General features: G+C 54.2%; 1 protein-coding gene across 1 annotated transcript in view; it reads right to left on the bottom strand.

Moving 5' to 3' along the window:
• Positions 1-6,092: 6,092 nt before the first annotated feature.
• LOC309844097 (contactin-associated protein-like 4) overlaps positions 6,093-11,885 on the bottom strand; it is a 127,104-nt gene continuing 121,311 nt past the window's right edge. The window contains exons 22-24 of the mRNA XM_082690279.1: positions 8,873-9,091; positions 8,340-8,411; positions 6,093-6,969 (exon numbers count right to left, since the gene is read on the bottom strand). Of these exons, the coding sequence (XP_082546405.1) occupies positions 6,779-6,969; positions 8,340-8,411; positions 8,873-9,091 (482 nt within the window). The 3' untranslated portion in view covers positions 6,093-6,778. The remainder of the gene's footprint in view (positions 6,970-8,339; positions 8,412-8,872; positions 9,092-11,885) is intronic.

The following is an 11,885-nucleotide window of genomic DNA, read 5'->3' as shown; positions in this document are numbered from 1 at the left end:
CTGAGCCTTTTACGAGGCTCTAGTGCACAGAGCAGGCTCTGGACGAAAAGTCAGAAGCAACACACATTTTAATGCGTATTTACGGCAATTTGGAAAATTACTTTGGGAAGGGTTCTTGGAGCTGGAGCCTGACCTTGTGATGACAGTCAGACAAGAGCGTGTGCTTTCTCGACCTCCCATTTTGAGGATTGTTTTCAGACCCCGGGGGCGAGAAGCCACATTTACAGTCACATGGCTGGTACCGGGCTCAAATCCCTCGTTTCTGGGAAAATGCAGCGCGTGTTTCTGTTCCACGAACACCTGAACGGAAAGCCCATCTGCCAAGCAGACTAGAGACACGGTCCTCAAATCGACTAGAAAGGACATTAAATTTGAAGTCAGCTGCCCTGTTATTTTTGTCATAGTTTCACTATAAACAGGGTCATGGGGCCATCCTGGAGAGGCTGAAGGAGGCAGGTGTGCAGGTCCTCCTGGTGGCTCCAGTCCACCCTCGGATCCATCTCTGTCGGCGTCATGGGGACCAGGAGCTTACCCAATTCCCTTTAGGAAAGAAATTGCCCAAACTGCCCTTGTGTAAAGAAATGAAGAGATTATGGCTAAGTTCGTCTCTTAGGAGGAGATGAGTGAGGGGCATTCTCTACATACAGCGGGGTCCAAACAGAAGTAGAATCAGCCACCAATGCCCTGGCTCGAGGGGCTGAACTCGAGCAGTGACTTGTGGGGGCTGATGGCAGGCCAGGGCGGGCGGCCAGGGGAGGGGTTCCCCCGCAGCAGGAACCCCAGGGACTGCTAGAAAGAAGTTTGTTGCCCCAAGGAGGGCCGGAGGAAGGTTCTGGAAGCCCCGCGCTTTCTTTCCAGGCTTGCAGAAGGTTAAGTTGACCCCACCCTTGATCATTTCCCTTCGGAGAACAGGAAGTGAACTCGTTAGGGACCAGGTTCAGCCTCAGCCAGGCCAATGTCAGATCCAGCCGTAGAGAGGTGTGTGGTGGCCTCAGTCCTCTGCCCCCTGCCCTCCACCCTCCGCCACTTGGAGGCTCCTCTGGGCTGCCCCAAAGAGCCACCCTGTCCGGAGACCTTGGATGTGGCCGGTGGCCAGGTGAGCCAATAGGGCTGTCTTGGGAGTACCCTGCAGCTGCCGCCTGCAAACAGAAAACCACAACCACTGTGCGCCAGAGCTGGTCCTGAGGCCCAGATTCATCAGCTCTGGACAGACGCCCCAGCTCAGTTTTCCCAGGAAACTGCCCTGTGCCCATTTCTGAAGGGCAGTATCCCATGGCCAGCCCCTCCACCCACATCTGCTCTGGGGTCGGGCTCCCAGCTTGTGAGTGGGCACCATGGGGACACTGGGGGAGTCCTGTCCCCTGTCCTATTCTGGGACCCCCTCTCCCCACGTGGCCATGGCATGGCCCAGGGTTCTCTGAGCTGAGCTGGGGCCTGAGGGCTCCTCTTCACCCCTCTGTGAGTCATGGGCTGGGGGAAGGCTCAGGGCAGGGCTAGCCCTGTCCCCGACACCGTATGACAGACAGGGTGTTGGGTGTGTCAGGCGGGATATCACAGTCTGGAGCTCATGGCAGGCCCAGGGGGCAATTCTCGGCAGGACCTGGGACTCTGGTGCAAGGTCTCCTTGGAGAGTGGGCCCCCTGGGGAGAGATGGGCCCTGTAGAACCACACCGTCCCCCTGGGAGCAGCCCCACCAGATGCTGGCGCCGTGTCCTCGAGGTTCATGCATCATCAGGAGCTGCACTGACGGGTGGACTCAGTGGGAGAGGTAGGGCCCCAGTGGGCACCCCCACCACCACCCACGCTGACCCGAGACAACTTCCCCTCCCAGTGGCTGAGTCCTGTTCATCGGCCATCCTGGCCCCGAAAGTGAGTCGGGGGGCCGCCAGGGCCGAACTGTGAGCCACACTTCCCAAGTAAGCAGGAGGGACATTAGCTCCCCCGGGAAGCCGACTCTGGCCAGCTGGTGTCTGCCCTATAGGAAGGTGGCAGGGAGGCCTTTGTCAGAGAACACACAGCAGCAGGGGCCCAGGAGGGTCCAGACCCTGCGGTGAAGGCGGTGCTTGCTGCAGGGTGAGTGGGTGACCCCTGAGGGCGCAGGGAGAGCAGCCAGGAGTCTGCAGCCTGAAGAGCGGAATCTGGAATTGGGTGGAGGGTGGAATCGGGTGGAAGATGGAATGGGGTGGAGGGTGGGGGGTGGAGGGTGGGAGCGTGGGTGGGAGGGTCAAGGGTGGAGGGCAGAGGCTGGAATGGGTTGGGGTGGTGGAGGGCAGAAGGTAGGGGGTGGAATGGGGGGCTCCTGGCTCTCTGGAGAGGGGCTCCCTCATGTGCTGGCTGTCGTCCTGCACCAGTAGGCGTGGGCGCCACCACTCAGGAGTGAGGCCCCCTGACCTCTCCCACCACCTGCCTCCTGTCCCTCCCCAGGCACATGGCCTCTGATCACTCCATCCTGATGGCTGCTCTGAGTGCCCACTGCCTGCTGACCATGGGCACCATGGCTGGTCTGTGGTGGCTCTGTTTGTGATACTTCTACTCAGAGCAGCCCATTTGCTCTCAGGCATCCTGGTTTATCTTATAGGATATTGTACCCACCCTCTGATTTCCCAGCTAACCAAGGGGAGGGTGTATCATGACAGATAATACCGGTGGTGCCTGTGGGAATGTTCCAGAAGGGTGCGGACCCCAGCGTGTGGTGGTCCAGGCAAGATGAGGGGCCCTCGCTGGGGCTAGGTCCACATTGATGTGGTTGTTCCGAGGGAGCATGGATCACGGGTGTGCTCAGCAGCTGGGGCGGGGGGAGCAATAATAAAACAGGAGGTGCAGAGGCAGCAGGTGCTGTGGGGAGCAGGCTGGGTCGTGGGTCCCCTTGAGTTCCTGGTGGCAGGGGCAGGCCCGACTGGCTAACCCTGAGAGGGCCTGGGGCCTGGAGCGGGGTTGGTGGGGGATTCCACTTTGTCCCGTTGGTGTCTGTGGCCACTTGGTTGTCCCGTCCTGGGTTTAGAGCAGCTCCTGGCCTGGGGACAGGAAAGGGAGGAGGTGACCGGGTTGTGTGGTACCCCGGGGCTTTCTGGATGCCAGGACCTCACCAGAGCTCCTGGGTGCACGGGCCTGTCTGCCCGTCAGCTCGGGGCTCACACACGGGGTCCTAGTGCCTGAGGCCAGGCCCATGGCTTATCCTCGGGACACGAGTGCCGCCCTCCACATTGAGATGGACACTGCTCGTTGTGCTTTCCACTCCCCTCAGCACAGAGACTGACAGGGGCCCAAGGCTGCACATAGGAAAGCACAGCTTAAAAATCGGAAAGTGTCAGGCAGGGGTCTTTTAGTTAAACACAAAATGTTTAGATTTTAACATCCATTCATTCTTAGACCCACCAAACAGACAGCACCCAGGTTAGAAAAATTCCGTCCAAGAAAATGGGAAGGAACAAGCGTGTGAGAGATGGGCCGGGGCCTGGGGGATTCTTCCAGCCAAGTGGGTGGAGGGGCCAACAGGCCATCCCACAGTGGAATGTTCCAGAATCCGAGCCCTGTGTCTCTGCGGCCAGACGGACAGATGGCCATGGGCGGGGGAGGCAGAGCTGACAGTGCACCCACAGAAATCCTATGCAGGGAGAAAGGGTTCTTTCAGGTCGGGGATGTTCAAGCCCCCCAGCTGGACACTGCCATACTCACAGGGAGCTCGTGGCCCCTTCCCCGAGGGACCCAAATCCCCCAAAAACCATAGACTGCCATGACCCCGGGAAGGACCGACTTCCCACCACACCCCATACTGAGGATGCCAGCTGCGAACCCATCGCTCGTGAGTGAGAGGGACAAGCCTCCGGTGCTGACACGCATCTCCGCGAGCCCGCCCAGTGCCAATGGAAGCTCTGCTTTCACATCCCCAAATCCCGGCGCCCGTGGGTCCTGGAGACGCCAATTTCAAGCTCTGCACTTGCGTCCCTTACCCTTCATTGTTACTCACCCACATGTGCCCACACAGTATGTGCACCCGTTCTCACATGCTCACACTCCTCATGCGTGTGCGCACCTTCTCACGCACATGTGCGCACACATCACTCACATGTGTCCATGTTCTCACACACGAGCTCACACATGGCTCACACACATGCTCACGTTCTCACACGACTGCTCACACATTATGCACATGTGTGTTCATATATTCTTCACACATGTTCTCACATTCTCACATACATGTGTTTACATGTTCTCACACACGTGTTCACTTATTCCTCACACACGTGCTCACACACTCCTCAATCGTGTGGTCACATTCTCACGTGCATGGGTGCACACGCATGTTCATATATTCACACATGTTCTCACATTCTCACACACCTGTGCTCACATTACTCACACGTGTGTGCTCACACATCACACACATGTCCGGGTACTGATAGGACAGACCCGGCACATCCTTCTTGCTTATACTCTTTGTCATCTGATGGGAAAGCGGGAAACCAGGTGCGTTTGGAGCATCTGGGGACATGTGTTGAGCCGCGGCAGGCCGGCAGGACATACAACCCTGTTCAGACTCACCCTGGAAGCAGGAGTGGCTAATGGGGGCTCAGACCTTGTGAAGAAAAACGGATGAGCATTCTTGCCTTTGAACTTCTGTGGGTGTCCTAACGTCTCCCGGACCGACAGTGGCCCCAGCAAACTCTAAGGAGGAGACAGTGCTTGAAGAAGCAGCCGCCTCTCAGGCTTGGCCGGTGGGAGCAGCTGCAGCGGACTCCAGCATCACGAGCACAGGCTGCCCGCACCTGCGGCAACCAGCACGCCCTACCCTCGTCCTCACAGTCCCAGTGTGAGCCACTCACAATGAGGCCATCATACGGTGACGCATTCACATGCAAACTGCAATGCTGGGCCCCTGCATGAGCTGTGGGAGGCTCACTGCACAGAAGGCACATACCTACATGGCTTCTGCTGTTCAGAAACCTCTTCCTTCCTAATTGTAAAATGTCATATGAATTCCCTTAAAATAAAAATATACTCCTCGCTTTATTTCCCAGGTCCCACTGTATCCACAAGCAAGAAGGCAGAGTTGGCAAACCGAGGACAGACAGTGAGGACACATGAGCTAGCCTTGTGCTTCTGTGGTAGGGGGCTGTGGCAGGCGGGCCCCCTTTGTGCACCTGAGACACCAGGTGCCCAGGGAGTCCCCTCACTTTAAATGTGGCCAAGGGGCCATCTGTCTGGGCTTGGCTCTTCGTGATCTGGTTCTGCATCTCTCTGGTCCTATGTGTCCATTGCATGGGGGACATGTCTGCCTGTTCACCAACAGTGCCCTTCCTCAGAACCTTGGATTCACAGAAAAAACAACAGGGTTGCATAGGAAAGGATGAGGATTTTCAGCAGAGGAAGTAAGGCCTGGCTACCATGAAGAAGGAGCAGAAAGCAGATGTGAGAAGAACGGAATGAGGGCAGGCGTCACTCCCTTTCTCTGGCGTGGGCACGCTTGGTGACCCCAGCCATGCTGAGTGGGGACACAGGACCTGCCTGGAGGCTCCCGGCCACCGTTCCTCTATCAGGGCTCCGAAAGTAACTCCTGGCCGGTTTTCCTGGAAGAGTCTGCCATCTGTTCTCTGCTGGGCTGCACCCTAAGATGTTCCCGTTGGTTCTGGGAACTCTGAGAAATGGATGTCCACGTCCTGGAAGTGAGGCTACAGCGGTGGATCTCAGGGTTATTGTGGGTGTCCAGGTCAGGGCACGGCTCCAGCCCACAGTCCAACGTCCCTAAGTCTTCGCGACCTGTAGGTACAGCTCGCAAGAATTTGTGCCTGACACTTTAGGAAGGAAATCTGATACAGAGAGGGGTTTGCTTTCAAACATGTGGAGCAGAGTCTCCATGGCTGAGTCTCAGAATGGCAAGGAGAGTCAGTGAGACCATCTGAGAGATAAGCCAGACGAACGAGCGTCAAACCAACAGCGGGATTTTATCACCACAAAGAAAGCTGACGTGATCACCCACCCATTTAGGGAAATAGATGTACTATAACACACCATTTAGGTATCGCAGATGCAAATAAAGATACAATAGTAAGAATAAAGATTTCAACAGTAAGAATTTGTAGTTCTATCTGCTCTTCCATTTTAATTAAAAAAAAAAAAAAACACACACAACAATCCAAAACCCTCTAGAGATCGTGTGAGTTTGGGCCCTGCCAGCTGCCAACCTCTGGTGACACAGGCGCTTAGCTCTGGGTTCCTGCCGCAGCTGCAGATGGCAGCCAGTATCAGCCACGTCCACACTTGCTGTGCAGGTCTCAGCAGGAGAACGCAGGTGATGGTCTCACCAGGGAACTGTGCTACTGTGCTTTGTCGACTGGAGCAGCAAAGATGAAGGCAGAAAGGCTGTCTGGTCTTGGCCACGTGGCTCTGGCACAGGGTGTTGTGAGAATTCAACAAGCAGGGCCGGAAGCACATTCAGTTCTGTGAAGTCGCCCCGGTCACTGAGCATGGCCTCACCGGCGGCAAAGCCCAGCCTCCCCACTGCCCAAGCGAGCTTCCCCTTCAAAAACCCGGCGTTAAGCAGTAAACTCCAACCAGCCGTTGAACATGACAACATCAGAACTGACAAGGACCGAGATGATACTGGAATCGTGGGGATGTAGTGCAGGGAGCCAGTGGTGCTAAGGACTCAGTAGCACAAGACCTCTGAGGACCCTGAGAGCTGGCCTGGTGCCCTGTGCGGTTCAAAGTGACTTCTGGCCATCGAGGTCTGTGGTGGGGATGTCAGATCAGGGGAGAGCGCGCTCAGCCCGGCTCCTACTCAGAGGCCCGCCTGCTGGTCCCCACCCATGGTGTCCGGCCTCCCGAGCTCACATCTGGGCGCAGCCGCGTTGCTGCCCTGCTTCCTGGGTCCTTCTACCTCCGTGGTTGCGCACAGGCTCCTCTGTTGGTACAGGTGGACGGCCACGGCAGCCATGCAAAGCAGGACGAATATGGCCATAGCCACCACACCTGGTGAGGGGGGCGAGGAAAATAGTGATGGCTGGAGTGTGCCCAGCGCACCCTAGCTCGGCGGCCCCACTCACAGCCCACACCCAACTGTTTCCCTCGCAGGCCTCTACTGTGACCTGGGGACTGTCGGCCACAAGGGTCTCACAGATCAGTAAGCAGAGAGGCTCCCACTATTCTCCGAGTAGAGAATGCCTACTAGTAGAACCATGCCTTCTTCACCAAGTGCTTAATATTTTTGTTAAGGAAATGGAATTGTACACATTTGCACCTTTGTAAAAAATTATTTTAAAATAGCTTGAACATGGCATGGTGATTTATAGCACATGTGAGATCTGTATGTGTGGGGATGGTCTCTAAAACTAAATTTTTCATAGGAGTATATTGAATATGGGAATTTATAGAATCCAAGGTGCTTGAGATCTCCACTTGAAAACGTTTGGATGATTAACATCAAAGCCTGTGGTTCTCAACCTTTTACATGTTAGACAAATTTAATCAAACCTTTCGGTGGGAGAAATCAATGATTGTAGGAAGCTTTCCAGTGCACATACTTATGCCGATCCCAGAACACAGAGCTGCATCAAAGCCAAGTGCTCATGCACGCCATCTCACCCCAGAATGAGACATTAAATGAAAGCTGCTGGATATAAGAGTGAGACTCTTCCCTCGGCTTGCAGGGAGGGGTATCACCGCGACTGTGGCCCAGGAAGCCAGTGCCCCAGCCTTGATGCCTGGGGACAGGAGAGGCCAGGCCTGGCAGAGGGTCCCCAAGGTACTGGGCAGACATCGCAGGACAGGTGTCCAAAGCTTGGTAATGTTTGATTTTTACATCAGCTTTGAGTGTATGTTTTCATCACAATTTCATCTGAAAACGATGGTTCTACCATCATTGTTGTGATCCAACATTAGTGTATTAGCCTCATGTTTTCTTCATAAAAACAGCCTACAGTGATGTGCATTGGGGGCTACCTAACCCTCAACCATGAAACTTCTCCCCAAACACATAGCAGACCAAGGATGAGGCCAGTACTGTGTCTCCAGAACCGGTGCAGAAGCCCACCCGGGTCCACGCCTGAAAACCCACTTGCTCAAACTTGCTGCATGCTCTCGGGGAACCAGGGGGCTGTTCACAAGGTCAGACTTTTTCCTTATTAGATATGTTTACAGTAATTCCTTAAAGGGCACCTCCATGAAGTCATCAATTACATGTACTGAGGGTCTCTAGCTGGGCTGGCTTCAGGGTAAATGACCTCAGAGAAGGTCATGCTCCCCAGGACTGAACTAGACAGCAGGTGCCTGGGAGGCAGGAGAGCCTGGACCCCCTCCTGGTGTAGACACTGCCCAGATTTCCGCGATAGCCAGGAACACACCTCCGATCAGTGCGGAGCTTCTGGGGTTCCCAGTCTCCACCGGCTTCCCCTGCTCTGCTGCTCCAGGATGTTCTGTAGGGACAAAGGAATGGGAGTCTGAGAGAATTATCTTGTACAAGTGGAATGTGTGTGGTTTTAACTGTAGAATTGTCAGCTTGCATTAAGAATGCATTAATCATGGGGAGTCTGGGGCGCCCATTGGTTAAGTGCAGGGTTCTTGATTCCCACTCAGGTCACGGTCTTGGGATGGCGGGATCGAGCCCTGCATGGGCTCTTCACGCTCATGGGGGAGTCTGCTTGAGATTCCCTCTCCCCCTGGCCATACCCCGCTCACACAGGCTCCCATAAATAAATAGATAGAAGGATAGATAAATAAATAGATAAATCAATAAAATCTGCAAAAAAGAGGACGACGACTTTGGGTTGAGGGAGCTGTGGGTGGAGATTTCAGGGGCCCCTACTGAATGGAGGCGTACCACCCCAGGCAGCCTCCGCTGGGAGGGGCTGGGGCCCACCGCCCACAAGGTGCGCACCTGCTCGCGCGTGCTTGTGCTCCCGCACCCTGCCGACGCCTGGCCTGGCCCCACACTCCGATGAGGCCACGGACCCCAGCACGGATGTGCGCCCAGAGCGCCCGGGATGCAGCGCGGCCTTCAGCGGGGCGGTGCGCTCGAACTGCAGGGCGGAGAGGCAGCCAGAGAAGCCCCGAGCGCCCGCCCGCGCTGTGTCCTCATCCACGTGGTCGCTGGGCTCTGCGGGAGACAGCGCGGTTAGTGGGTACAGGTGGTGCGCGCATGTAGTGGGCGCGCTTTGGGGCAGGGACGCTCCAGGCTCTTGATTTAGCCGTGTAGTTTACAGCTCTGGGCAGGTGACGCTTAGAAGCGTACTTTCACCAGCGAGGATCCCCGATGGTTCTGTCCGGAGCAACCCGGTATGCAAGCAGATGAGCCGGGTCGCCCCATGGGGACAGTGCCGCTAAAATCCACTGCAGCCGCTCATCCAGTGGTGGTGGGGGATGGGCAAAGCAGGAACCGCTGGGCTCTGGGAGAAGCGCTGGAGTCTCCCCTCCCTGTTGGACACGTCTCTGGGCATCAGTGCCATGCAGCCGAGCCCGAGAGCCCTTGGAACGAGGCAGCTCATGTGCCGCCCAGAATACAGAGCTGCAGTTTTCCTGGGCTCGCAAAAAGCCGAACAATGGCTTCTGGCAAGACAAATCTTCAAATAAAACTATCAAGACGTGGGAAGTATCGTTAGACCTTTGTCAGAATCCGTGCCCTCGCGTGTATGGTAAATGAATTTTTATTTCAAATGTTATGAATCCCTGTTGCTTCAGCTTTAAACTCTCCCACTTGGCCCGAACGTCAGCTGTGCTTGAGTCTGACTAGTAGGACGGAGCATCCGTGCGCTCCGTTCCAACCTGACTGTCCTTACCCATGTGACTGGAAGGGACATACTACATAATTGCTTTGCTTCACTGTGCTCCGTGTGACCTGGGCCATTGCCCTGCTTGGTCAGACTACATTTTGCTACATCACAGGGCCTTAGTGTCACTAACTTCAACGTGGCTTTTGAACATAAAGTGTTTTTTTTTTTTTTTTTTTTTTTTTTAAAGTAGCCCTTGTCAGTGTTCTTAAATAATGCTTGATGTGCAGTAACTTTGTTACCTTGTGTGCCTATTCTGTGTTTGAGCTCAGGGGAGGAATTCCTGTGTTTGAACCACAGCCACCGCAGAAACAGCTGTAATTTATTGAACAGAGGCACTTGGTCGATACTGCTCTCACAATGGGTGATTGCTCAGCTCCCTGGAAAAAGACGGCCTCCTTCCCTCCAGGTGTGGAAAGCCACAATTCAACAAAAATTCAGCCCGGGCTCAGGTCACAGAACCTGAACATCTCTGGGATTGTCATCTGCTCACTTCGTTCAGACAAAGCCACTGACTGCCCACAGGGCTGGAGGAGAGCTCAGTGGGGCACAAGATGGGGCCTGGGTCTGCCCCACCCTGGGGTCCCTGGGGTCCAGATGGCCTCCTGCTGGGGCTTTGGTCAGGAGAGTCTGGGATAGTCCATGGGCTTTGACTGTTTAGGATTAAAGACAAATTCTGTGTCATAGCTTAAAAAAAAAAAAAAAAAAGGAATAAAGTACATGCTGCTATCAGGGAGGAAATGAAACTCCACATGTCACAGCCAGTCTCCCCTCCGACCTCCATGGCAGAATGCAAAGTCAGACGTCACACACATGAGTGGCCGTGTGCCCCACTCGACTTTGCCAGCCTTAACAGACGCCCCAGTCCCAGCAGGGGCAGATCTGGGCCTCACCTGTCCTGCTCTACCTTGGGAGGGTGCTCTCCCCTCCCCTCCTCTCCCACCTCTGCTGCCAGCATCTCTGACGGGGCCCATCTCCCTTGCCCCAGCAGCAGGGTCAGACCATGGACTCAGCAGCACCATGTTTCATGGGAGTAAAGTCAGTCCTTGGACTGTGGTGCTCACAGCTTTATGGGCTCTGCTCCCCCTACTCCTGTTCCTGGAGCCTATGGCTCCGTCACATCACGAAGCTGTGGGTGAGTCTCCCCTTCTTCAAATGTTTATCCACTTCTCATCCTCCACAGTACGTATGCTGCCTTCCATGCTTGTCCTCTACGCATGCCCTGAGTCCTGGGACCCTTGTGTTGGGGTGCAGCCACATGTTCAGAATCACCATTTTAAATCAACTTTGTCATTGTACATATATCTTGAAAATAAGTTTTATATGTGTGTATAAAATATGTGTGCATTTATGTAAAATTTGCCTCCTCCTATAATGCAACCCTAACCGAAAAATTATGTATCTATATATTATATTCAAACCAGCCTCTGTCTATCTATCTGGCTCAGCTTGGATTTTCAGTTAAACTCGTACTATATTAATAGGACTTTTCACACATTACTTTTCTTCTTTTCAATGAAACGAGCTGTTAGAACATTACAATTCATGACATTTTCCATGTTGGCTGAAGAATGGGATGCATCCTTTTAATGCCCAACACAGTGTTGGAAACATATCAACAGAGACTTAAAAACCAAGCTATCGTTGTTTTCAGTGATTATTCTTCTATCGTCTACCCATGCATAGTTTGCATTCCCCAGACTTTGAACCTATATATGAGGAAAATGTGAAAGACTCGGGAATAGAGCTACAACAAAGGAAGAGATGAAAAATCATCACCTCTGATAAAGTCTCTCCTGTTAGTGGCAAACAAGATGAGGGATAAGAAACAAACTCGAGAGCATTCTCCCAAAGTAATATGTGAACATCCATGGTGTTTACAGTTTATAACTAAAAAGCAAGTCCTCCTCTAAGTCTTACCTGCTTTCACTCGAATACCTGGGGACAAGGAGGAGAAGGCTTAAAGAGTGTCCACCCAACCCCTAGACACCACTGCTCTCACCAACGCTCCAGCTGTGGCCAAGGAGACCAGGCGGCATGAAAGGCTCCTCTGGGGGGGGCGTGGTCGCTGGGCAGGGAGCATCCGTACACCACTGCCGGGCGCCATCCTGACCACACACGTGT

Source organism: Mustela nivalis (assembly GCF_964662115.1).
Source record: "Mustela nivalis genome assembly, chromosome: 11".
NCBI lineage: Eukaryota > Metazoa > Chordata > Mammalia > Carnivora > Mustelidae > Mustela > Mustela nivalis.
This window is presented reverse-complemented; position numbering and strand designations above follow the sequence as displayed.